Source organism: Chenopodium album, chromosome 1, assembly GCF_948465745.1.
Source record: "Chenopodium album chromosome 1, dcCheAlbu1.1, whole genome shotgun sequence".
Classification (NCBI taxonomy): Eukaryota; Viridiplantae; Streptophyta; class Magnoliopsida; order Caryophyllales; family Amaranthaceae; genus Chenopodium; species Chenopodium album.
The window spans coordinates 87,684,679-87,711,960 of NC_137834.1; the positions used below are offsets into that span (position 1 = coordinate 87,684,679).

General features: G+C 36.2%; 3 protein-coding genes across 4 annotated transcripts; 2 read left to right on the forward strand and 1 right to left on the reverse strand.

The window, feature by feature from the left end:
* Nucleotides 1-2,142: 2,142 nt before the first annotated feature.
* LOC145561180 (zinc finger CCCH domain-containing protein 17-like) lies at nt 2,143-5,654 on the reverse strand. Its single transcript, XM_081621833.1, has 3 exons — nt 5,221-5,654; nt 4,451-4,561; nt 2,143-4,351 (listed from the first exon to the last, which is right to left on the reverse strand). The coding sequence occupies exons 1-3, from the start codon at nt 5,353-5,355 to the stop codon at nt 2,366-2,368; spliced, it is 2,232 nt and encodes a 743-aa protein (XP_081477959.1). The 5' UTR covers nt 5,356-5,654; the 3' UTR covers nt 2,143-2,365.
* Nucleotides 5,655-8,021: 2,367 nt separating this feature from the next.
* On the forward strand, nt 8,022-13,630 carry LOC145625024 (plant UBX domain-containing protein 7-like). 2 transcript variants are annotated; one of them, XM_081678107.1, is made up of 10 exons: nt 8,022-8,280; nt 9,528-9,655; nt 9,751-9,858; nt 10,074-10,266; nt 10,957-11,034; nt 11,135-11,203; nt 11,332-11,475; nt 11,603-11,705; nt 12,754-13,019; nt 13,110-13,630. In XM_081678107.1, exons 1-10 carry the CDS (start codon nt 8,179-8,181, stop codon nt 13,272-13,274), a joined length of 1,356 nt encoding a protein of 451 aa, XP_081534233.1. In that variant the 5' UTR covers nt 8,022-8,178; the 3' UTR covers nt 13,275-13,630. The 2 variants fall into 2 exon arrangements, with proteins under 2 accessions (XP_081534233.1, XP_081534232.1); XM_081678106.1 differs by having other exon boundaries at nt 8,023-8,280; nt 9,751-9,864.
* A 782-nt stretch (nt 13,631-14,412) lies between these two features.
* On the forward strand, nt 14,413-25,881 carry LOC145625028 (protein CHROMATIN REMODELING 19-like). Its single transcript, XM_081678111.1, has 12 exons — nt 14,413-15,147; nt 16,540-16,657; nt 19,318-19,358; nt 19,468-19,718; nt 19,801-19,981; nt 22,873-23,058; nt 23,343-23,516; nt 23,930-24,088; nt 24,565-24,642; nt 24,917-25,053; nt 25,223-25,441; nt 25,526-25,881. Exons 1-12 carry the CDS (start codon nt 14,530-14,532, stop codon nt 25,683-25,685), a joined length of 2,322 nt encoding a protein of 773 aa, XP_081534237.1. The 5' UTR covers nt 14,413-14,529; the 3' UTR covers nt 25,686-25,881.
* The last annotated feature ends 1,401 nt before the right edge of the window (nt 25,882-27,282 follow it).

A 27,282-nucleotide genomic window follows, 5' to 3' on the forward strand; every position in this document is an offset into this window, starting at 1 on the left:
TATCATTACCATCTTTAATTAGTTATTTGAAGGTTGCATTAAGTTTATTGAAATTTCTTAAAATCTAAAACATGTTTAGAGGAGTCGTCCTTTATTACAAGTCTACAACATATAGCCGCCTATCAAACGAGCGCTCTGTAATAAGTTGTAAATTCGGGTAAATAGGTCGGGTTTGGGTCGGGTAAGAGTGGGTCAAGTCAACTCGGGTCGGGTACTGTGTTCATAGGAAATCATCATCAGTCAGATATACCAGTTGTACTCTGTACACACCCGCTCAAACTTTTGTTTTTATTAATGGACTCAAATACAAAATCGTGGATTTTGGTGTAACTTATCCTGGAGCACATTGAGTTATCACAAATTCACAATCTTGTCAAGTTGTTATGGACAGTATCAAATAATATTCTGGATATTTCATAAAGCGAGTTTTCCAGCTTTTCCAAGCTAGCATAACAATGGCTGCAAATTTCACCTAAAGTACACGCATACAAAATTTTTTTTTTTTTTTTTTTGGTCGATGATCACATTAAATTTTAATACCAACATTAAAAAGTTAATTGTTACGTTTTTGTACTTCATGTAAATGTGTAATATATACTCCATTTGAATCAAACAAATACGAGTAAATATTTTATTTTTTTGACAGGATACCAAGTTACCAATAAATACTTTGAATGGGAGTTATTACTGATTAATTCAGTTTTGTGTTATTTATGCTCCCAAATCCTGAGGTGTAATATAATTATTGTGATGATACTCCGTTCTCCATGATTTAAACTAGTAAGTTGACAAAGAAATCCGGAAAAATGGAGTAATATGTTGTTTGATTGCTTTAATTGTTTAAAAATAGGAACAGACAACATAAACAGGCATAAACAGACCATATTGGTATATAAGTTAACACCCTTATGACATATTGGTATATAAATTATTGCCGGCGACATATTGGTATAAAAATTAACATGTGGGGACATATTGGTATATAAATTAACAAATTGTGACATTTACCCTATTTTTTCTTCGGATGAAAGAACATGTTGTATACTTCAAAATTTTGTTTTAATTACTTTTGCAATCTTATTTATTATCATAATATACTTACACCAAATAATAATTTTTTCCTCTTCCCTTCCAATACAATAACTTTGATAAATCAATCAAACGATAAAACCCCAAAGAACTAATAAACAATAGACAAGATCTCAATATTAGTTATTTAATTTCAAAACCAATTACTAGTAGACGCTAACTTTCATTATTACTTCATTTGTATTATACCCACAACTTTGTAACAACAATATAATAAGAAAAAATATATATGAGTGTTTTTTTTTATAAAAAAAAAAAAAAAAAAGAAGAATCTACCCTTGTGATGCTTCAATGACCAACGCCCTCAATACATTCAAGCTTATATCCCTTTGCTCAAGCTTTCCTATTCGTTTTCCCCTAGCTTCTTTCTCATCACTTTTGGGCTTTCAACTTTTTTTTTTTTTTTTTGGATTTTTACTTCATAATTTTTTAAAATTAATATAAAAAGTAGAGAAAAGTACAAAAAAAAAATGTCAAATAAAAGTTATTAGCACTAAAATTAAGCGCGTGTATCATACGCATATCCTCCGACTAGAAAATAGGGGTAAATGTCGCAATTTGTTGACTTATATACCAATATGTCGCCACATGTTAATTTTTATACCAATATGTCGCCGGCAATAACTTTTATACCAATCTGTCATAAAGGTGTTAACTTTTATACCAATATGGTCAATTGGCCCAACATAAACATACCATATCTGCTTATTATTTATTATGGTAAGAAACAAAGAAAAGCAGCAGAACATGTTTTAGACCAGCAGTTCAAGTTGCCTGGAAGTTGAATCTTCACAATCCAGCAAATTATAATGAAAGTGCCATTGCTCAAAATAGTACAAGTAATAGACAAGATTATTCTGTGGAACAATGACCGTTACACTACCATCTTTCCACTTTCGAATTCAAAGTACTGCCAACATAACAACTCAAACGAAATACTGTTTAAATGAGGCTATATTATTATTGCCATAACTGATTATCAATTTCTAATGACTAGAATAACCACGGCGTTCAACAAATTAGAACCATCATAACAACAAATCACTGCAAATCTTATTGTAAAATGGAATCAAGCTACTAAAAATTTCATTCATTAACTCTAATGTTACAATGGTGTCTACAGAAAAAAGGGGAACTATTGAAGGCTCCATAAAATAGAAAAATTTCCCTTTAGAACAGTATAATACAATTAGAAGAACATACAAGGAGAAAAAGCAGATAAGAGCTGAATAAACTTAACTAGAAGCAGAATCAATGATCAAGCAGGAGTTCTATTTTAGAAAGAAACACCAAGTTTCTTTGCGAAATCATCTCCATCGTCTTCATCCATGAACTCCTCTTCAAGGTCACCAGTTTCACCATCATTCAGATGATACCCTTCTCCGTCATCTTGTTCATATTCATATTCCCCATCATCCCCATGATCATACTCTTCATCAAATTCATGCTCTTCACCATCAGCTACAACCAAAGCCTCTTCTGCTTCAGGTTGTTTATTGTCGTCAAGTGAGGGAGATTCACTGTCACCATTTGACTTTATCTTCTTATTTGAAATTTCACCTTCTTCTTCATCTGCCTCAACTGCCAGTATCTTGTTCTCTACTTTACTGGCCTTTGCTTGTTCATCAGCAGAATCAGAGGCGACTTGTTTTCTTGTATCCGCAGCACAATTTGAGGGACTGCTCGTCAAGTTTACATCATTTTCATTGTCCTTGATTTCTTCTTTATCGTCAGAACTTGTACCACCAGTAGAAGCTGTTCTTTTTCTCTTCAAAATCTCACTTAATGGCTTGGGCCCAGCAAACGCAATATTACCCTCAGTTCCAATAGAACTGGCTAAGACTGTGTCTCTTAACTTCCCCCCTGAAACTGGTTCTTGGCTCTTCAGCTGATGTGACTTGCTATCAGTATGTTTGGTTCCTTTTAGCTCAGACAAGCTTTTTGGACCGGCAAAATTGACATCATCTGATGGAACAGTATCTTTTCTCATCATTGGACCTTTTATCATTCTTCCCTCACGGCTTTCATCTTGTTTCATTCCACTCAATCTATCTCGAAGACGACTTGGTTGAACAGAAACTTGCTGCCTGCTTGGAGATAATCTTCCAAAGCTCCTACCTCTTTCATTTTCTCTCTCTGAGTAAATATCATTAACACTCACTGGAGAAGATTTTCTAGGAAGCTTTATTCTACCCTGAAGCCGGTGGCCACGAGAACTCTCATGTATTGGTGAGCGGCGCGAGTCCCTCCGAGTACTCCTGTAGCCACGATCCTCAGCACGGTCATCATGGCTGTAGTCAGAATTAACTACCGACTTCAAGCCATTTACCCTCCTATGCTTAGATAAACGATGACGCAAATCAGAATTTTGATTGACATCAAGACTCTCAGACTTGTATGGAGGACCTCGCCTGTCCATGTGAGCAGGTTCACCAAGTGATCTTTCTGATGATACCCTACGATGATCCCGAGCATACTTCTCAGGCATACGATCAAATGAATCATAGCCACGTCGATTGTGATAAATTTCAGGCTCAACATCAGCAACTGAACCGTAATCATCCTGACGACCAATGTCAAACTCGTTTAAATTTCTTCCGTCACGACCTCTCATCTTCCCATACTGATCTTCATTGTGATAAAACTCATCCTTGTTGACTTTATTATCCACAAGTACATCAAATCCAGGAGACGATTCCCTCAATGAGTCATCAGCATCTCTACCATTCTGAAAATAATGGTCGTCATATGAGCCACCGTGATGTGCACGTCCAGTCCTGCTTCTGGAATTTCCATTGTCAACAGAAGGTGGTTTTATTTCCCCATATTTAGAAGACCCTGCGGCGGTCACACCACTAGGAGGTAAATAGCCTTTTCCAACAGTTGCTCCATTCGTCGGCCGAATGGACTGATTTTTTGGAAATGCATTAGCTTGATGTGGCGTTTCAACAACCTTAGGTTTATTTGCTTGGAAATTCATTTGGGGTTGTGTACACTTTTCGAGACTACCAAAAGCTTTCTTGAAAGCATGAGCTCCAGGCGCAGGAGTGCTGCTGGATGGAGCTTGTTGAATCTTGGTATTAGGAGGACTTGGGCCATGCATGTAAGGGCATCTATCGGCTTTTAAGCACTGTCCCCTCTGAAAGAAAATGCAGGGAACTCCTTGCTTAACTGGATTCTGAGGAGCTGAAAGCATAGGTAGGCCAGGCGGTACAAGAGCAGAAGGCCCATCAACTTGATTTCCCACCAAACCATCCAAAGGCTGAATAATTGGGAAAAGATGATTAGTATTAGTACAGTCTGGTGAACAAAGCAATTAGGCAAGAGTATATCATAACATTAACATAGAATAAGAACTTACAGGATGCCTGAATGAGCATTTAGGATTCAAGCAGTTCCCATTCATCCAGTACCAACAATCTGTTGGGTTCATCCGAGCATAATCACTATGTCGATACTCACAATCAACACCCTGCAGACACACAGAGCAATACCGAGAGCATGTCAGATAAACAGAGCAAAAGAGCCACCAATTTCAGCCAATCATACAACCAATTACGCCTATGCTTCAAAACCTTAGGCAAGAATACATCATAACATTAGCTCGGACGTTATATACATACTAATTAGGCCTATGCTTCAAAACGTGTCACTTTCGTAAAGAGCATACGACCAAATCAGATAACACTACTGGTTTTACAAACATTAATAACGTATTTCACATATGCATCAAGCAAGATCCAACAGATTAGGTAAAAATTAAATTGAAAACCTTTCTCTTCTATTTCATAACTTATACAAAATAGCCAATCAAAATCACACTAAAATCATAACCCTAGACAACGAGGATAACCAAAATTAATCGACATTCAAAGAATTGTTTTAAAGATCGAAACCCTAAAACCGAACAAGTTCAATTGAGAAATAAAGTGGATCCAAATCAAACCCAATAACAAACGCAATCCCTAAAATCAACTTCAAATCAAACATACTTCACTCAAATCCCAAAGATTTAACCGCCGAAAAATCAAAAAACAGAAATCAAACAAACACAAAACAAATCCACAAAATCACATAAAATTAATCAACTCAAAATCAATCAAACCATACTTAGAACAAATCAAACAATACCTTTTTACAGGTCAAGGGAGAAGCCAAAAAATAAACACAATCAGTATTCCTCTTCAAAGATTCATCTTCCGGCGCCGAAGACGAAGGAGGGCCTTGCTGGGGTTGCAACGCCTCCTTAGTAACGGTAGTAGCCATGAATTTATTGTATAATTTCAACTTCTATAGCGTCGATTTAAGCTATAGATCGATAAATCAGGGGTAAAAATTGGGAACCGCGGAAACCCTAAATTAGGGTTTGATTTGCGATTTCTTCCCCAAAATTAAAATTGGGATTAGGAGAGAGAAAGAGGGATTAGAGTAGAGAGATAAAGAGAGAAGTAAGTTTGAGTTTTTGGGGATTAATTAAGAGAGAGAAGTTGAAGCTGGTTAAGGTTTCAGCTGGAAGCGGCTTTGTTGGCCTTCTAAAAAGCTTTTCTTTAAAAGGCCAATAGATTGATACTGGCTTTGTTGTTTGGATGAAATACTTTCTTGTTTTGCCTTTTGTAGCCCACACTTTACCGTTTTGGTTTGGTTTTTTGTGTACCATATATACCCTGAGGCCAGAGGGGAAGGGCCGCAGAGCGTGTATAGCCGATAGACGATAGTCGACGGTGATGGTTAGTTCTGCATCGAAGTTTAGGCGAATCGGGAAGGTAGTAAATGTTCTTTGCGTATTAGGTTTCTCGGCAATTGATTCTGAAAGTCGACGGTTTGTTAGTTATGTGTTGAGATTTTGGTGATTTGGGAAGGTATTATAGGTGCTCGTTTTCTGAGTTTCTCAGTGTTGATAGTGATCATAATGAAGGTGCTAAAATCTGTAACTTCAATTGTATCATAATGAAGGTATTAAAAGTCAGTGGAAGATATTTTGATTCGTTTACATCGACATTGTCTGCGCGCGAAATGATATTTTGTGGGTTTGATTCATATTAATTTAACATTGGATTTGAGTGATGTATTTCGGTCATAATTACTTTCAATCTGCTCTGCTAGTTTACTTCATGTAATGCAGATGACAATCTCTGCATCATTAAGTCTATTAAAAGGCAATGGGTGATCAAGTAATCCATCTTATTTGTCGTTGTTGGTTTGAAAAAATGATCTCTTATGATTTAATCATGTATCAATTTAATTCTTCTCGAGGCGAAGCAAGCAACATATATAGGTCTAATTGCGATTATTATAATCCAACCATGCTTTTCTAGTTTGATTCAATAGCGAGTTTCACTTTTGTCGTCTTAGTTATTTATACCTACCTATTACAAGGTAGTAATAAAATTACCAGATGTCGATAAGAAATACAATTGATTCACACATATGCTATTTAATTTTCCTTGTTGAAAAACATAATAGAAAAAAATAAATAAATACAAATATTTAAAGTGCTTGTGAAGATTTTTTTTTTTTTTTTTCTTCATATTTTTTTAAAAATATGATCAAGTAAGGAGGGCAGGCTTGATTTCCTACCATCTAAATTCGGGTTGGACGGACTCAACTTGTTTACCTCTACCCTAACATAAGTTTAATACTGACTAGCGCTTTGAGAGGAAAGTTAAAAAGTGAGATTTCCGTCGATTAAGACTTTAATACGTTGGAGGTTTTGTGGGTAGAGTTTGGGGGATGAGGTGGCTTTAGGTGACCAATTAGAGTAGGTAGTGGCTTTTATGGTACTTGGTTGATACTTGATGGTTCTTGGGGGGGGGGGGGTGTTGAGTAGGGTCGTGGGAATGTAGACTTGGCTAACCATTATGAATTCATTTCCAACTACTTCCTCCCCTTTTTTAGTTGTTCCAATTTCATTTTTACGGTCTAATCTACCTTATGCTCAGTATATATGCGTAACTATTATAAAAAGTAGATAGTTTGAAAGTTCATTTTGATACAAAACTTAACATCCCACATGATATGATCTTGACCATTTTAATATTGTATAGTTATAGTAAGAGGTTTTAAAAGTTGATCACAAAAGCGATAAGGGTTACTAACAATTTCATAACTTTTTTATTTTAATTGATTTTGTAGGGGCTACCAACTAAGTTTTATAAGAGTTAATTACTTTCCATTTTAGAGGTAGCTTACTAAGGGATACAAATGTTACTTAACCTATATCGTAGTATACGGTCACCAAATATAATATATACAAATTTACGTTATAAAGGTTTAAAACTTTAAGGAATATTGAATCTTATATTTGAGGATTATAATTTACGCGATGTTACCTATTCATGTTACAAGGGTTACTTAATTCATTGTTGATAAAAAAGTTTTCCTCGATTTAGTGGTTCTTACTCTCGATTTTTAAATTCATAAACGAGTCTCCAATCTCTACGAATTTTCATTTTGACTAAGGGCCTGGTTACTTCAGCTTAATATAAGTCCAGTTCAGTTCATTTCAGCTCCAATCGGTTCAGTTTAGCTCTTAATTTCCTTCTCTCATAAAATATTTATTTTATCCCAGTTCAGTAAATGTGAACAGACCCTAAGTACGTGCTGACGTCAACAGACACGCACCATCATTTTTCATTAGGCTGTCAAATATAATCCAATCCATTTTGATTGCATTAATATATGCTGACATGGTGCGTGATCACATGGACTTTTTATGTGGCTACCTAAACGACACGTTGAATATATAGTTACCACATAAATTATAAAAAACACGCTGATTATATAATTACAACTTAAATTATTCCGGTAATTTTTATTTTATCCAACTCTATATGCATAAAATTATAGAAAATTTATCAAAAATAAAACCCGAAAAAAAACCTAAAAACACAACTCCATATACCATCCATTGTCATCCGAGCCAAAAACGCAATCGATTTCGTATACTCCGTATTATTATACAGAAACAAAGCCCTAAAGTATTCCCCATCACTCTTCTTTTTTATCAAAGTTTTTGCAATCTCTCAGTAATCAAACCAATCAACCATTTCTTCGATTTTCAATCGCCATTAACAACGAAGCTCAAAATCAATGGAGGACATTCTCTCTGCTTCCGATAAGCAGGTTATGGTCTCCAATTTCCTCGAGATCGCTGTTGGCCAGACTGCCGATACTGCCCGCCAATTCTTGCAGGTATTTTCCCCCATTTCTTCTTCAATTTCATAAATTAGGGTTTATTCACTATAATGCTCGATTTGATGATCGCTGCACTATTAATCATGTATTCTGTAAATTTTATGTGCGAAGTGTAAAATTGATTTAGTACTATGGTAGCTCAGAAATTGCGCTGCATCTGTTGGTTAGTGTGATGATTTGCGGAACTTGCTTTGAACTTTTTGCTGGAAGAAATTGTTTGGTGTGATTTTGTAAGACTTTAATTTCTTGATGCTTGTAGTGTAGTTCAATTTAGCTGATGGTTTTGATTTAGAACATCGTAAGTGTGTCTCTCAGTTAATTTTTGTTATGTTTTTTCGATAGCGAATTTGCAACTTGGATTAGTGTGTAGATCTAGATTGTCATCGTGGTGGGTTACAAATGTGTTGATCGGAAACTAATTTGTGTATCTTGTTTTATCTACCCAGTAATCGAATTTGTATGTAAAAAAGTTTGTTTGTTTTAATCTTAATTTTGGTTGGTCGGTGATAATTCACATTCACCGAAAATATATATTGGATTTTTTTGTGGGAGAATATATTGGAAACCGGAAAGCTTTGGATTTTTTTTTTTAAATGCTTTTTGTATCCATGGAGGCATAGATACATGCTAGGTGTCATCGTCTTTGTGAAGTCATGCAAAGGAAGTTTTGTTATTTTAATTGAAGGATGCAGTTTTAAGTTTAGATGGAAGAATGGAGGTATGACTGAGTTGATGGGAAGTTTTATGGTTTCTTTATCCATCAGTAATGGGGAAACATAGACGACTTCATTCTGTGTGATAAAGGTATTCTAGACTATTATAACATCTCCTTTGAGTAGGTTGATGGGAAGTTTCACGGTTTCATTATCTATCAGCAATGGAGAAACAGAAATTAATTTAGCATCCTGTGTGATAGAGTTATTCTGGACTATAAAGGCACCAAACCTCCAATCTTCTATGAATTAATTCTGAATATCTGATTCAACCTTTTGTGAATATTTGAGGCCTCAATTTTCAAGCGTTGCATGGTACTTAAACCTTAATCTTTATTGCCTTAACTCTATAGTTTAATGAATTTACGCTTGTACAGAAGAGACTTACTAATGTACACTTTGACGTTTATTTTTATTTTTACTCCATTATTTATGTTTCAATGAGTGGATTTTGTTTGGTAGTTGCTCCACACGGAAAGAAAAGCTTAATTTTCTTTTATCTTATGTTGGAATTGTCATTTGATGACTCAGGCAACAAGCTGGAGGCTTGAAGAAGCTATTCAACTATTCTATGTGGGAAACGAAGGTGGTGCAGCGGCTCCTCCATCATTTATCCCCCCAGAACAAAATGCTACTCCATTAGCTGACAAGAGCCCTAGGTATAATGGAATAGTTGATTTGCAGCTTTGAATGGAATGATTTGTAGTATGAAGTTTATAGCAATGTATATCTTCTTTTGTGGGATTTGGTACAGTGGATCGGATGAGGGTGAAGCAAAGGAAATAAGTGGACTAAATGACGGTGATGATGTGCGTCCACCTTTACCTGTGATAAGAGAGGCTCTCTATGATGATGCTGTGGTGTACGGGTACTTCTCATTTTATTTCAATTTGCGTTGCTTTTTATGCTTGTAAAAAAGAAACTACTATGTGTAATGAAAACATGCCTTTTGATTGTGGGGAAATGCTCTTGTACTGCAGAAACTACTAAGCATGCCTTTTGCTTTGTAAAAAAAGATGCACAATGTCCTTGCTCTTTGTTGGTGCCTAATTGTTTTTGTCATATATCTTGCTCTAGAGCCTCAAGAATAGGTTATCCACCAGGAATGAGTTCTGTGGTTGCCTTCCGCAATTTCGAGGAGGAAATGAAGCACCCTGCTGTATGGGAAGCTGAACAAGGTGGTAGTTCTACAACAGATAGCTCTCGAGATAACCTTGCTGCTATGTTTCGGCCTCCTTTTGCTTTAATGACCCAGGGTCCTTTTGAGAAGGTTTGTTTCTGTTATAATTTTATTGCTTTGAAGTACTTTCATTTCCTTCTTTGGGGTTTTTTGTAAGGAAAAGAGGATAATTGTTCACCTGTATCATCTTGCTCCTTACATCCTTAGCTCTAGCCTCAAGTCCTTTTTTTCCCCTCTCTAACCTCAATTTACCCAATCATTCACTGTCCACACTCTCCACAACTTATTTCAGCTGAACTCTGCCATCTCTCAGGGACCTTATACTTTCTAGTTCCTACATTGATTTTTGAGCATGACCTTGTCTTTGCAATGCATGATTGAAGCTTGCTCTGCTTTATGAATAAAATAGGGACATGGGAGACTTTGGGCTTTGTGATTCTTCTGGCCAGCGACCTACTCTCTTATCTATCTTCGACATCATTATGATCAAGTTGATGATTTAATCATGTGGCAAATATCCGAGGGTTGGCTATGAATCTTTATGATGCAAATTTTGTTGATAAGCTAGACATGCACTAAGCTGATTATTTAGTTAATGTTTCAGTGCGATGTTTCATATTTATTATTTTCTTCATCTCTGATTTTTTGGGGCCTTGCCCCTCTTTTATGACTGAGTTTGATCTGTAATTTTTAAGCTGTTTTTGCCAAGTATTTCTTTTGAATGACTCATTTGCATCATATATGCTGTGTCATCATATTGAATGTAATGGAAAACTGCAGGCAAAACTTACCGCTGCTGCTTCGGACCAGTGGCTCGTGGCTAATTTACAATCCCCTACAGAATTTAGCTCACATATGGTTGGTGCCACAACTCTCAATCTCTCTCTCCAATAGATATTTTTTAGAATTTTTATTTGACATATTTGTGATATCTAATTGGTTGTAATGCGTTTAATAGCTCAACAGAGACACCTGGGCAAATGAAGCTGTAGCCCAAACTATCAAAACCAATTTTATCTTTTGGCAGGTAACTATCCTGTGTTTTTTCTCGTCCTATTTATACTCTCATGTTCCTCTTGTATGCTGACAATAAGGTGTGTTCTGTTTTAAACTTTTAATGTGCAGTTAGAATTTATTTGATTTATCTTAATGCAGGTTTATGATGATACAAGTGAGGGCAAGAAGGTGTGTAATTACTACAAAATCGAATCTGTTCCAGTTATTCTTGTCATTGACCCCATAACAGGACAAAAAATGCGTTCATGGTCTGGTATGGTACATCCTGACCGATTACTGGAGGTATGGGCTTTGCATTTGATAATTTAATTTACCATAATACCGAAGATAAGTTACCTCTTGGAATCACTTGATGGAATTTAACTGGCTTCCCTTTGCAATTTTGGCTGATAATATTATCAATTTGCAGGATCTACTGCCTTTCATGGATAGCGGGCCACATAACCATCATTCCTCACTCTCTCATAAGCGGCCAAGAGAAAGTTCTAATGTTCCTGCTCAGAAAGTCCAGGGTATCTTAGATTTTCTACTTTTTTTTCTTCCCTTATGCTTTCTTTTTACCTGGTATCATCTAATTAAGACTATTACAGTTCCATATTTCCATTCATCATTTCATCCCTGACACTTTCAGAGTTGATTACTGTGTTTTTGCCTTTTTGGTCCATTTCTAGAAGTTCTTAACCGTTTTATGCTATTTTTGCAACACATTTTACTCTCTTGTCGTCACTTCATAATATTTACACTTCCACCCATTCTCTTTTGCCTTTTCCATCTTTTTTTTTTTGCACCGCACCATTTTTTTTTTTTTTAAATTTTTTTGTTTGCACTTTTCCTCTTACACACTCACCACGTCAAAACTCCCCCCCCCCCCTCTCTCCTCTCTTGTATTTTTCTTATTATCTGTGCGACCAGTAAATTTTATGACCAATGGAAATAATTGAGGATTAGTTGCTAATAAACATGTGTAGGGTAACATTTATAGATCTGCGCATGTAAATATCCTTCCTGTCCAGACCTCTTTTCTGTTGGATAAAGGCTATGTTGTGCTTGGACCTTCTTGATTGGATGGACTAACCTGTATACTGAGTTTTCACATGTTTCGTTATAATTTTTGGTTTGTTAAACCAAACCAGAGTTTGTTGTGTGTAATTTCTCTGGTTACGTAGAAATGGGATGAGTGAATGTATCTTTGTTTTTACGACAACAATCACCAGCACTTCATATGATTGCTTTTGCAACTGATGAACCAAAAAGGATTATGTTTCTGTATATATCTATAGATTTAGGGTCATCTGATAAGTTCCTTAAAATAGTAGCATTTTATATGCATATTTTTTGAACTGGATGTGCATATTTTCTGTACTCAAAGAAGATGTGCATATTTTTTTTTAATGTAATGTTTTTATTCCCATTTTTCCAGAATTTTGAAATATTACTAGTTTGGGGGAAAAAAATGCATATACAGAGAAAAATTGTTGTACATCAATCCTTCTCATTTTAAGTTATGTACTATGTATTTGTTTTGAAAGTCTTGAAATTAAGGGGTTTTATGTTCTGCAGGTGAGACCACCGTAGATGAAGAGGAATTGCAACGAGCTCTTGCTGCATCAATGGAGAACATGAATCATCCGGATGAAATTGCTTCTGAAGACAAAGATGCAGTCACTGCCAACAAGGAGGAAGCTAAATGCTCTACAAAGATTCCTGTGTATCCCCCTCTTCCTGAAGAACCAAAGGGAGATAGAAACCTGCTTTGCCGTGTTGGATTTCGTCTCCCTGATGGACGAAGAGTTCAGAGGAACTTTCTGCGCACTGACCCTATACAGGTTAGATTTTGGCTCTGTCTCACCTCTTCCTCCTATTTTTTCCCCTTGTACCATGTTTTGATTGAATTTGCTGACTTCTTTGTTCTGCAGTTGTTGTGGTCGTTCTGCAGATCCCAGCTTGGAGAGGCCGAGACAAGGCCATTACGGTTGACACATGGAGTCCTTGGAGCAGCAAAATCTCTGGAATATGATAGTAATTTAACCTTTGAAGAATCAGGGCTTTCAAACTCCATGATATCTGTTACTTGGGAGTAAGATTGATATGTTGCTCTCTCGGTATATATATTAAGTATATGGCTGAGAGCTCAAGCAGACTTTTGACTGAATCAGTTATCTTGCAGTTTGCTCCGCCTTTTGTTTTGTCATATTGTTTGTACAACAAGTATGATAGGAAGGAGTAATTATTGTTATGTAGTCCATATGTATATACTTAATGCCAACAGCTCATAGAATGGTATCTGTCAAATTACAGACAGCTCTTTGTGTCCTGCTTTAGCTCTTTTAATCCATAAGTCCTTTATATTCCGGTTTCACCCATGGAAGCACAAACACTTTTAATCCATAAGTCCTGCTTTGCAAGTGCTTATTGAATTCCTTTTTCCTTTTCTGTCTCTCTCCTTATTATTGATATTATTATTATTGTTATTATTATTATTACTTTGGTGATATAGGTGTTTTTTTTAAAGAACTATAATAAAAAATAATTAGTCAAATTTGTTTTGAACAAGCAAAATCACTTTGATCCCAAATTTAAATAATTAAAAAGTGAAACCTTGCGGTCACAAGGTGCAATCCTCCTTGCTTCAGGTACATACTGGTGAGGAATGGCTTGTGAATAGCGGACCAAAATAACTACGAGGGTTGAGGTCCCCTTCCTTGTAAGGGTTGAGATCTCCTTTCCCTTTCTCCTCAATTTCAAGTAAATTGCTTGTATATACGGAGTAACTATGAGGGTCGAGGTTTGACCAATGCAAACCTATTTGAGTGATATTGCCATTACACATCTAAGAAAAGTGTTGCGTTACTTTTGAATCATGCATCTAGTATAAATCACTAACAATTAAAAAAAGTAGGTACTTAACGCAAAACCTAAAAATTAAAATGTACTAAGACGGAATTGTGATGTATTCATAAATTGATTTTACAATGGTTAAATTGTTCTAGGAACGGAATTGGGATGTATACATAATTTGATTTTACGACGGTTTTACCCTTTTACTCACTGATGCTAAATTGCTGATGCAGACATGCAGTTGCATCATAGTTTAGGATAATGATCTCATCAAAAACGGGCTATGAGCACGGGTTAACCGGGCCCAAAACTCAAGAACGAGAGAATCCCGCAAAAAGTCCCAAATTCCCAATTTCATTTTCTCTCTCCTCCCCAAATCCCTCTCACTCCACTCTACAGCCCCCTTTCCCATTTCCCCCCCTTTGCCAAAATATTCCCCTCTATTTGGCGCTTCTTCTTCCTCTCACTCCCCAATTTTCCGACACTTTTCCAAACACAATGAAGCGAGTTTTCGACGAAATCTCCGACGATGAATGGGAGAATCACTCCTTCAAACCCTCAAAAGTCCTCAATTCTTCTTCTTCAACCTCCAAATCTCCTCCTCCTCCCATTGAATCCTTCTCCTTCTCCTCTCGATCAGCTCCGATCGACCTCACCGACGACGGTGACGAAGACTACGCGCCGCCGCCGGAGGAAGACGACGACGACGACGATTTGGAGGACCACGACATCGACGACGATGATTTGGAGGATCACGACGCCGACACACGAGTTCGCAGCCGTGGTTTCAGCCGTGGAAGGCGGTTTGTGGTTGATGATGATGAGGATGAGGATGAAGATGAGGTTGCTGATGATGATGATGAGTTGCAGGAAGTGGTGGAGGTGAAGTCCGAGGATGAAGAAGAAGAGGAGGAAATGGTGTCGTTGTCGGATACTGATGATGACGAAGACGATGATGATGTTTTGGAGAAGGAGGAGGAGGATGTGGTTGGGAGAGCGTTGCAGAAGTGTGCGAAGATTTCGGCGGAATTAAGGAAGGATTTGTATGGTTCTTCTAAGGTTGAATGTGAGCGTTATGCTGAAGTTGATGCTTCTTCTGCCAAAATTGTTAGTCAGGTTAGTTGTTTTTCATGATTTTATGATTTTTTAGGGCTTAGTTTTATATAATTAAGTTGTTTGTTGGTATTAATTTAGAGGCCAATGCTAGTTCAAATTGTTTTAGCTAATTTACTCAATTTTGTATTTGGGAGGATTGTGTAAATACATTTGTGTTGAAAGTGAATGTGAATTCTTGTTGTTTTTAGCCGATTGTGGTTGCATTGGACTTTGTCGCCGAGTTTAGGGTTTTTGTTTCGATTACAATAAGTTGTATTGTGTGATATTTGTATAAAAATGCTGTTTTTGCACATAATGGAGGATTATTAGCTATAATTGCCTCATTCTATGTAAAGCATGGTTCTTAGTGAACAAAAAAAGGTGACTCGATAAACAAAGGAAAGAGATATTTTGGTATGCAAGGTAAAGTTTAAACAATATTGGAAGAAAAGCTTGTTTCAATATGAGTGAAATCAGTGAAATTCTGAGCAACAATAGTGGAAATCATTGTTTTTTTGCATCTAATTGATTAGTATTAGCTTTAATGAACCAGGTATATGATATATCACTGGGATTATAGTTTCCTAACATTTAATAGTTCACTACTTCACTCATTTTAGTTTTACGTTTTTGTTGGGCTTCTGGTAGTTATGTGTGCTGTATACATGTTCGGCTACTACCAATATTTAGGGCGATGAGACAAGACATAATTGATCACTACAGTATTTGCAAATGTAGGTTACGGCATAATTGCTGAAATCTAGATGATGGTGTGGGGTAGTAACTAGTAAGGGTGGTTATGGCATAAGGAATTTTTGAGAGTTAAATACTTGAATTGCACATATCTCTCAGTGTAAATGTATTCTCTATTCCCTATTTGATCAATTTAGATACTCATTATTGGGAAAATAGCAAAATTCTACTCAACTAGAACGCCAATATTCTGCCAAGAATCCCTTGTGGATCCAAATTTGCAAAGACTTCCCTATCTTAGTCTGAAAATTATTTCAAAGGAAATTTTCTTCACCAAGATGAGGAAAGTATTGTAATAGCTCTATCACTTCTATGTATTTTACTAGTTCTTTAAGCTGAATCTAGAATTTTTTCAGATGCTTGTTATAAAAGTAAATTATTCTATCCTAGGGGCAATACTAGTATGATTTGTGGATTGTGGGTTGTGAAAACAGTATAAAAGGGAAGCTGTTTTTATAGGCTCAAGAGGCACCATTTGTTTTTCGCTATGTAAGGCCTAGTGTGAAGTATTAAACTACTTTTGGATGAGATGATTCATTTCACTTCTTTGAGTGCATATTCAGCAAAAGCATGTTTTGAAATCACTTATCTTAATTTCTTTACGCTTTCTCTGTTTCTCATTCTGCTCCCTTCTATCTTTCCCTCTGCCTGCTATGTCAGGATGTTATTAATGCAGCGTGTGGAGCAGAAAATTCAGACTTTCAGCCACTTCTTAAACCATATCAGCTTGTTGGGGTCAACTTTCTTTTGTTGCTGAACCGAAAAAAGATAGGTGGAGGTAAGAAATGTTTCTTATGCATCAGGTTACTTTATGAGTTAATTCATGCATATGTGTTTTTAATATCCCCTGATGATTTAAAAGCTGTAGACTGCATTCCAGAATTCTTAGAGTTTGTCTGCATATCACCTTGCATCTAGGACTTCTAGGTGCTCCTTTTTATACATAGGTCGTAGCATGAAGTATGATATCAACTTTATAGATATGTTAACTATAAAATCATTGTTGATGCATTGCTGAAAGAACAATGAATTAGGATAATATTTAGGAAAAATTGAAAAGAATAATCCCACCTTTCGCCCATCTGCTCAAAATAATCCCACCTTTTCGAATTCCAGAAATAATCCCACCTTGTAACCCCATCTTCCCAAAATGAACCTTTTTACCTACAACCGTTTCAACAAGTAATTTTTTTTTTTTTTTTTTTGTTCAAATAATAAACAAAGGAAAAAGGAAAAAAAAGAAAAAATCCCCTAACACCGTAACCCAGCCCCACCCCACCATTGGCACCGCCAGTCCCCCCATCGGCGACAACTTAACCCTAGCCGTCGGCACCCCTGCCCCACAAATACCGGCGAAACCCTCCTTCCCCCTTTCTCTCTCTCCCCGAAAACCATCTCAACCCTTCCTAACCACCGCTAATACAACCCGAAACCCCACCTCAATCGCTGAATTGGAGCTTGTGGCAGCGTTATGGGTTGAATTGGAGCTTGTGGCTGCGATTTATGGAGCTGCGACATCACGGTGGCTGAGTTGGGGTAATTGCGGAGTTAGTGCAGTGGTGGACTGGTGGTTGTTATGGGGTATGTTGGGCGAATTTGTAGGTGGTGCGGTGGTTGATTAATGCGGCAACAAATGATTTGAAGGTGGTGTTGTGGGGTTGTTGCGTTGGTGTGGCTGGGCGTATCCCGGGAGTTAAGAGGGGTTGTGATTGGTGGCGATTTGGTGGGTGTGGGTTCAGTGGTGGTTGGTTTGGAGAGACCGTACCGGAGAAACGATTTGGTGGTGATTGGTGAATTTGGTGGGAGGGAATCAAGGAGGGCGGCTGGCCGGCTGGGTCTGGTCGTTCTGGCGGACAGCTGGGTCTGGCTGGTCGGCGGTGGCTGGTCCGGCGAGGGAAAGGAGCTCTGGCAGAGTGGCAGGGGAAGGAAGAAGAAGAGGGTTTTTTTTTTTTTTTTTAAAATTCTTTAATTTTTTTAAAACCCAATTAAAAGGTGACACGTGTCAAATTACCTTTTAAAACAGGTTACCAATTCAAACAACCGGTCATTAAATGAAAAAGGTTCATTTTGGGAAGATGGGGTTACAAGGTGGGATTATTTCTGGAATTCGAAAAGGTAGGATTATTTTGAGCAGATGGGCGAAAGGTGGGATTATTCTTTTCAATTTTTCCTAATATTTATGCAATTATGATTTATTGTCATTGAAAAAACCAAAGAATTATTTTTACAAGTCATATTACCTCTTAATTTTAAAGAATTGTGCTACACACACACACACTATATATATATATATATATATATATATATATATATATATATATATATATATATATATATATATATATATAAAACCAAACAAAAAAAAAACATGCTACATATCACTTGAAATGTCAAAGATCCATAGTTTAATCTCTCTTCCTCATATTCATGTCCCTTATTCACAAACTCTTTTACACATGAGTGCAAAATTTGGTCTAGCCCTTCAAATGCATATACTACTACTAGATTCTAAAATCCATCAGATTGCACCAGAATAAGATGCATTTACTAAATTTCTGGATTCGTTAGTAATTGGGTAAAGTTTGATCACACTTTCTTACCCCCTCACATTATCACTACTATACATTTGAATACTAGGGGGGAAAAAGTGGCTAATAAAAGACAATAATCTTAAAATGGTGAATTTGAATAAGAACATTTTTAACCTCACTATTTTGGGGCCACATTGATCTTTTGAGTAGAGAGGATCAATTAGTGCCAATATCATATTTACCACATTGGCCACTATTTTTAGGGCACATCTTGATCTTGTGAGTAGAAAAAAGATTTAATTTTTCCAATGGTTGATCTCCCATCATGATCTTTAATTTCAGAAAGGATTAACTGGCTCCAATATTAGATCTTCCCTCCCATTTTTTTTTTTTTTTGTTTTGGAGAAATAATAAAAAAAAATTTAAGAAAAGAAAAATAATGAGGGTAAGATAATTTGGGATGCTGTTAAAAGGGAATATATGAAGATGAACTGATCACTTTTTGATGATAAAAAAATCTTAAAGATGGAATGATTTGATGAGTAAAATAAAGTGATGATAGGCTGCAAATGTATCCTGAAAATACTTTTTTTTTCTAAATACTTGCAACATAGCATCTTGGCACATAATTTAAGGAACATATCAAAGAATACAAACATAAATTTAATTGTGATAACTTAATTACCGATAACAGAAATGGGTTGAACTGTAAAGGTTTATGTTATATTTACTAAGAATGTGGTTCACACACTGACACGACGTACTTACAAATAGACTCATGGGGTACACTTGTATGTTGTACCAAAGTTCATGTAACATAGAATCTTGTAATAATTGATGTTGAGAAAATCTTGTTATCTTGTTTCTAACTAAATCATTGCCTTTAATTGCTTATTTTGATGTGCAGCTATATTGGCTGACGAGATGGGTTTGGGGAAGACTGTTCAGGTACAATCATCAGTCATATTTTTTTTTAAAAAAAAAAATTCCCCAAATGTCCTATTATATACATTAGTATCCTTAATTTGTATGTAACTTTTGTGCCTCATTATTTCAGGCTATAACATATTTGATGCTGCTGAACCACTTGCAAAACGATCCGGGCCCACATTTAGTTGTATGTCCAGCTTCTGTCTTGGAGAATTGGGAAAGAGAGCTTACCAAGTGGTGTCCAACGTTTTCTGTGTTACAATTCCATGGAGCTGGTAGAGCAGCTTATGCTAAAGAGCTAAACTCATTGGCCAAGGCTGGATCGCCACCTCCATTTAATGTGCTCCTTGTCTGCTACTCCCTATTTGAACGGCACAGGTTTTGTGAATTATCTTTTGTACAATGTTTTCATTTCTGTTACATGCATGTATTCTGATTATGATGCTTGTCGTGGCATTAGCGCACAACAGAAAGATGACCGTAAAATTCTGAAGCGTTGGAAATGGAGCTGTGTGTTGATGGATGAGGCTCATGCGCTGAAAGATAAAAACAGCTACAGATGGAAGAATTTGATGTCAGTTGCAAAAAATGCAAAACAGCGTTTGATGCTCACCGGAACTCCACTACAAAATGATTTACATGTATGGTACTGGTGATAGCTTTCAGTTATCTTTATACATTTCAAAATATATCCTTGTGTGGTCAACATCAAAGACATGGGAAGTAGTAATTCTTAGGCAGTAGAAGGTGGAGTTATTAGTTGGCTAAAAGCATGGGTATTCACTCTTCATAGGATGCTGAATTTACTTATGTAGGTTCTATGAAATTGAACTTCCTATGTTCTACAATACAACATTTTGTCATTCCTAGGAAATCAAAATACATGAGAAAAGTGATCAACCAAATAAACACACAGATTGCTAGCATTAGGGTCAACAAGCTCTATGGGGATAGTCGAATAGGGTTCTTCTATTAATTGGAAGCAGCTGCTTAATACTCCTCTTCTTTCTCATTTTGCTTGCCTTTCATAGAGTATGCTGGGTTGCAGAGGCACAGGGAAGAACTCTGAATTTTTGGGAAATAAAAGATTCCAATATCTAGTTATATTAGGCAATGAAGTGTTTGCATAGAAGATATTCTCAAGGAAACAGATAAAATGAATAAGATCGATGAAATAGCTATCAGATGATTAGAATATATAAGTGAGTGAATTCAAAATTAGCGTCATAGACCCAAATGATACTTCATTGTATGTGAGTCACCATTTTACTTTATGAATGACTAACTTTATGACCCTACCTTTGATAATTTATTGAAAATTTAATCTATTCATTATCCTTGTTGGGTAGATTAGTTAATTAAATGATGGTTATTCGTAGAAATCTTATACTAAATAATTAATATTTATGTTTATCATTCTGCATATCTTTAGGATAGTTAATTTCTGTACTCGTCTTTGTTCCATGCACTAGAAATTTCTGCCCAACAATTTGGATTGCTACTTTTCTAGGCCTGCTCGACATTCTCTTTACCCTTGCTTTTTGAAATGGTGCTCTGTTAGAAAGTGAGCTCACATTTATTTTAGGTTGCCCCATTATATTGTGCTCTTTGGTTAAAAATGCATGTTTTTTTTTTCTGATGTGCCATTATTCAATCATGCTGCTGTTTGAATCCACTCATTAATCACACTTCTTAATACTGGAAAAAAATAGTGAACATGTACAAACAGTTAGGGGTAAAGAGATTTTGACAATGTATGCACTATATTTTTGAAGTTCTGAGACTAGTAGACTGTTGTTTGTTCTCTGTTTGGTTGCTCAACTGCATTGTAGAAGGTTCTTTGTAGTAATTTCGTGTTGGACTAAACCTTGTTTCCAACTAAAATAACCTGCTCCAGAAACATGTAGGTGTTAATGTAAATCTAATAGCGTATTTTTTGGCATAATTTTCTTGGGAATAATTTTCTGGTGTATCTATTTGGCATATGCATGTGTTTGTAAATTTGGATTTGATTTCTGTCTCTTTGGCCCTATCTGAGGTGCAGCTAGAGGATTAACTTTCGCACTAGAATTTTATTTTGTACTTTTAAGCCTAAAAGCAACTGCAAAGACTTTCAATAGTGTGCCTCAACGTCATCCACAATACACCTGTGCTAGAAACATTGAACCTTCTCTGCAGTATTTTCTGTCAGTGTTCAATAACTAGGCTGGCTCGTGCCACTGTTAAAGCACTTGCTTTTACTCTCTGTTTCACAATCAGAAGATTCAGAACTCCCTTTGTATCATATTTATGGTTGCTTTTGCTATTTGAGGATGAATTTAGCTTTTAACTGAAAATATCTCTTAAGCTGTATTGACAAAAAAAAAAAAAAAGAAAAAAAGAAAAAAGAAATGTACTTACATTGGTAAATTAATATATATATACAAAAAAGTACTTGTATATTAATTTTTTGGGAAATTCTCTTTGGTAGACCTCTAATAATAAACATTCTCAGTGGTAAAATGCAAAAAAAGTTAATATCCTTGGTAAACTATGTTTTAAAAAGTTTTGTCAATGGTAACCTTAATCAATGTAATTAGGCATTTCTTAACCATGGTTAACCATTCTAAGTAAAAAAAAAAAGTTGTGATGCCTAAAATACCCCCATTCTAAAATTAATTAAAAAAATAAAAAATTAAAATCACCACCCTGCCACCACCTTCCCCACCATCTTGCCACCATTCCCTCTCCCCCTCCCCCTACTCTGGTCGCAGCTCCCCTCCCCCAGCCCCTATTCCCCAACTTTCCCATTCCTGCCGGCAACCTTTATCCCCTACCCTGACACCCCAAGTACCCAACCCCGACACCCAACCCCGATTACCCAACCCCCACCCCGACACCCCAAGTACTTAACCCCTTCGACCACCCTTCCCCATCTTCTCTCCTTTCTCGCACCTCACCGCCGTTGAAAACGATGAAAAAATCGAACTAAATTTCTGAATTTCTGGTAATCAAAACCCTAATTCCTCACAATTGAATAAGAAATTATGTGAATTACAGGTAATTGAAATTAATTTGATGTTTGTTGAAGCAAAAGGTGTCGCCAATGGGGATTTAGGGTTTCGGGAAAGGGTGTGGGTGGGGGCTGGTGGTGTCAAGGGTAGGGGAAAGGGGAGGGGGGATGAAGTCGGCGGTAGGGGAGGAGGTTGTGCGCCGGTTGGTTAGGGGGAAAGGGACGCCGGCGGTTTCAGGCGGTGGGGGAGGGGGGCTGCGTGCAGAGGAGGGATAGAGGTGGCGGTGGGGGGGTGGTGGGGAGGTGGTTCTTAACCATGGTTAACCATAGTTATGCTTAAAATGCTAATTATCTTGCTAAATGTTACCATTGGCTAAACTTTTTAAAACATAGTTTACCAAGGATATTAACTTTTTTTGCATTTTACCACTGAGAATGTTTATTATTAGAGGTCTACCAAAGAGAATTTCCCTAATTTTTTTTAATCTTGTGCTAATATGGCTGACGATAGCTTCCTTTTGTGGCTCTTTGCTGCTGCAGGAGCTGTGGTCGTTATTGGAGTTCATGCTGCCTGATCTGTTTGCTACAGAAAATGTTGATTTGAAAAAGCTACTTAGTGCTGATGATTATGATCTGATTGCTCGTATGAAGTCTATACTAGGTCCATTTATCTTGAGGCGCTTGAAATCTGATGTAATGCAGCAACTTGTAGCTAAAGAACAACGTGTAAGTTACGAGCCAATTTTTTGCACTGCTTAATAGTGTTGTTGAGGCCTTTGGTTGTGAATATTTAAAAGGTTTCTCATGATCCCTCCAACTTTGGCTTATAATCTCTTAATATGATAAAACCTGAACAAAAATTATACAAGTACTTTTATGACACAAAGCTAACAGTACCATTTAATGTATAATTATGAAATGGAGGTATCATCATCATCATCTACTAACTCAGGTTATTCGTCATCAGTTGTAAATTAATCATTTGGGATTTTGAATTAATGATAATGCAGGTTGAGTTTGTATCCATGGATAAAGATCATGATGATGCTTATAAAGAAGCAATTCAAGAGTATCGTGCAGTGTCTCAAGCTCGCATGCCCAAGGGCTCTGACATTAATTCAAAAAATGTTGCTCAAGTTCTTCCTCGCCGTCAGATTTCAAATTACTTTGTGCAGTTTCGTAAGGTGCGTTCTGCTGCAGATCATGTCTTTTTTACTATATTTTCCGTTAGTGCTTGCTGCTTACTGATTTTGTATGCCACATTTTCCTTACGGCTTCTAGGAATGAGAGGATGGGTATTAAAATGAGGGGTTAATTCCTATGAAACCCATGTTTGTTGCAAGTTGACTCTTACATGTTCAAGAGAGGGGACGAGAGGGGAAAAACTTTCATTCCAAAAATTTTTCTTAATTATTAATTTCACTTACTCTTATTAAGTACATTTGGTTTCCAATTTATTACAGGGACACCTTTCATTCTCACTTTAAAAAATTCTTATCCTAACCCCTCATTTCTAATCCCACAACTCCACAAGATGATTCATTTACACCAAATGAGTTTTATGATTGAAGAATTATACTCTTTATATGGTTTGCAGATTGCAAATCATCCTTTGCTAGTGAGGCGTATCTACAATGATGGTGATATTGTGCGGTTTGCCAAGAAGTTGTATCCCAAGGGCGTGTTTGGTCATGAATGTACACTGGACAGAGTAATAGACGAAATGAAGAGTTACAGCGACTTCTCTATTCATCGGGTAATACATGCTTTCAATTTAATTTGGCCAGGGGATGGGGGGAAACTAGGCGGATGGAAGTTCTATGCATATGCATCTTTTGTTCTTGTGTAGTAAATAAAAAAAAAGAGAGTTTAGGTGTTGCATATTAGAAAGGTCCTTTTATTCAAAATAATCTCATAAAAATCGGTATTTTAGTTTATCTAGCTACAGTTATACCCTACCTCTACAAGGAATTTTTTGTTCCTTTTTTTTTTTTTTAATATTTATGGCATATGGATAGCTAAAGGCCTGCAGCAGCACCTGGTTAGTTATTACTATACTAATTTTTTGTTAATTAGCTAGAGGCTAGCATCACTTTATCTTTTTAGGTTTTGCAAAACATCATATAAATCAGTTATGCTATACAATGCATGGAATATATCTGCTCAGTTAACGAGGCTGAGAAAATTTGTTCTTACTTCCTGTCATGAAGTGTATCAACTTTTGGATTGCAGCTTCTAGTTAGCTATGGTATTGAGGATGTGAAGGGAATCCTTCCAGAGGATCAGGTTATAAAGTCTGCAAAATGCCAGGTAATTTCTGAACCATCCCCTGCTATATGAACTTTAGAAGTTAAGGAAGCTGAATTGGGAAAAAAACACTATGAATGGATATTAAATGATGAGAGTGGATGTGATAGTAAGTGAGATATCAGGTTACTGAAAACTACCATGAACACCCTTTAATCTCTTAAACTTTGCTACATTGCTAGTAAATGGAAGTCTTGTTGACAAAATATAAAGTTCGTGTGGTAATTAGGAAAGACAAAATGCTCATGTATAAAAGAATTTATATTTGTTTATACAGGCATTGGCTAGACTTCTTCCCTCCCTAAAACAAGATGGTCATCGTGTTCTCATATTTAGCCAGTGGACGTCAATGCTTGATATCTTGGAGTGGGCGTTGGATGTGATTGGGGTTTCATTTAGACGCCTTGATGGAAGGTAAAAGGCCAGTTTATCTGTTTTGTATGTTAAATGTGTGAGTTATTGCAGGGCTTTTTTTCCCCCTAAGGATCTAGAACAGCTGCTCTCATTTTCTGTACCCTTATCATGTTACATTCATTCCAACTAGCACAGTTTTTTGTGTGCTAAAACTAGTTTGTACTGGCAGTACGCAGGTGACAGAGAGACAAACCATAGTAGATACTTTCAATAATGATGCTTCAATATTTGCATGCTTGCTCTCCACCAGAGCTGGAGGTCAGGGTTTGAACCTCACTGGAGCAGATACTGTCATTATACACGATATGGATTTCAACCCTCAAATTGACCGACAAGCAGAGGATCGATGCCATCGTATTGGCCAAACAAAGCCTGTTACTATATACAGGTATATTATTATTTTATTAAATGATCAGATACTATCAACTGTCCTGTCGAGAGGCTAAATTAGATAATTTTTCTGCTTCTGCAGATTGGTGACAAAAGGTACCGTAGATGAGGATGTATATGAGATTGCAAAACGGAAGTTAGTTTTGGATGCTGCTGTTTTGGAATCTGGGACGATGGTGGTTGACAACGGTATGCCTGAGAAGACTATGGGTGAGATACTGTCATCGTTGTTGCTAGGTTAACGTATATTTTAGCTCCTTTTTTATTGTGTAAACTTTGGCTCTGGGTATATGTATGGGTATGGCGTTGGGTAGAATCCGCAGTTATTCTTATTCATGTACTATTGTATAAATCAACTAATTTGTGAAGTTCATTCACTATGCTTATAAAAGCATATGTTACCCTTGTGAGAAGGGTATCCTAATTTTGTATCTTTAAGTGAAAAAAGGTGTACGTTACCCTTACTATAGGTAGAATTTTCTTCATCTTTGAAATTGGGCCTAGAACCTTAAAAGCCCGCTTTTTTTATGCTTTATTCTGAACTCATTCAAATTACCATTAATATTCTTCAGATGTGGTCTTAAATCAAACATGTTCTGTAGAAAAGTAGTAATACCTCCGTATTTTATTGTTTGCAAGGGAGGGGTATTATTTCTGAGACGGGATAATTCTTTTGTTACAAGTAATAAGAAACGGAGGTAGAATTACCATGGACTTGGACTTGACTTTTTGTGATTCATTTTCATCACCGTCATTGCTGTAAGTTCTATGACTAACACAACTTATAATATAAATCAATTAATCAAATATCAACCTTTAAATGGGATTATTATACGTATTATTGATTATGGAATAAATGTCAATATTTTCAACGAAACTATGCTCAATAAATTGGGAAAAGATGATAGTTCATATTCTTCATAAATGTTCATCACGTGTGCTCAAATATTCCTCCACTATTGTTCATCGGCTTAAATTTGATTGCTCTATGAGGAATGTGGAATTTAATTTCTCTATCTGATTAAATTTCAGTGAAATATGAAATAATTGACCAAAGGACTATCAGTGTTTTTTTTTTTTTTTTTTTTTGGGGGGGGGGGGGGACTATCTGCTCATAATTTGTTAGTCGCATATAATTGTTCGCATTTAAAACTTGTTTTTTCTTGGAAATTAATTAATACACTAGTTAATAGCTATGGTTATTCTTTTCCTCAAAAGTAAAAAAGCTATGGTTATTCTAGTATACTTTGTTAGTATAGTTTTAGAGGTTAATATACTCAACACCTTAAATTGAATCGTGTTTACATTACTATCTTTATTATTATTATTATTTATTTTTTTTTAAATCAGGTTTACATTATTGTACGTCTATACTTTAAGACTCTCATAGTCTCGTATGATCAAAATAATAATTACTTAAAACGTTATTATATAATGACATAAGGCGCAGTACCTTAAGTGAAGAAAGTCACATGCCGTCTCTTGTTAATGAGCATGAAATTACACTATGAGCTATGACCAATAGATGAGATTATGCATGTCTAATCTATATTAATCACAAAAATTATCAATTGATGTAACTTTATAGAGCTAATCTTCATTAGTCACAAGAATCATTTTTTATAGTTAGGTAGTCATTTTCACAATTAATGTATGTGCTTATTTAAAGAGTGAGCTTAATTCTCTTATCGTTACTATTATGTTGTCGTTTCATAGTTTGCTGAGCCATAAGTCAGTTTTTCTTACCGAATTTGTACTCAAAATTGTTCAAGAAGAAATTGGAAGAAATTGAGAAACTATATTAGTCTTAAAAGTAAAATATTTCCAACACAATAATAT

What these genes read in the sequence shown, in the direction of transcription:
- LOC145561180 (XM_081621833.1), bottom strand. Translation starts at nt 5,355, where the DNA reads ATGGCTACTACCGTTACTAAGGAGGCGTTGCAACCCCAGCAAGGCCCT. An exon ending in CTCCCTTGACCTGTAAAAAG is followed by an intron (nt 4,562 to 5,220) that starts GTATTGTTTGAT and finishes GTGTGTCTGCAG; the next exon opens with GGTGTTGATTGTGAGTATCG. An exon ending in AATGCTCATTCAGGCATCCT is followed by an intron (nt 4,352 to 4,450) that starts GTAAGTTCTTAT and finishes CCAATTATTCAG; the next exon opens with CCTTTGGATGGTTTGGTGGG.
- LOC145625024 (XM_081678106.1), top strand. Translation starts at nt 8,179, where the DNA reads ATGGAGGACATTCTCTCTGCTTCCGATAAGCAGGTTATGGTCTCCAAT. An exon ending in CCAATTTTATCTTTTGGCAG is followed by an intron (nt 11,204 to 11,331) that starts GTAACTATCCTG and finishes ATCTTAATGCAG; the next exon opens with GTTTATGATGATACAAGTGA. An exon ending in ATCCTGACCGATTACTGGAG is followed by an intron (nt 11,476 to 11,602) that starts GTATGGGCTTTG and finishes ATCAATTTGCAG; the next exon opens with GATCTACTGCCTTTCATGGA.
- LOC145625028 (XM_081678111.1), top strand. Translation starts at nt 14,530, where the DNA reads ATGAAGCGAGTTTTCGACGAAATCTCCGACGATGAATGGGAGAATCAC. An exon ending in CTGCCAAAATTGTTAGTCAG is followed by an intron (nt 15,148 to 16,539) that starts GTTAGTTGTTTT and finishes CTGCTATGTCAG; the next exon opens with GATGTTATTAATGCAGCGTG. An exon ending in TTTAGACGCCTTGATGGAAG is followed by an intron (nt 25,054 to 25,222) that starts GTAAAAGGCCAG and finishes TTGTACTGGCAG; the next exon opens with TACGCAGGTGACAGAGAGAC.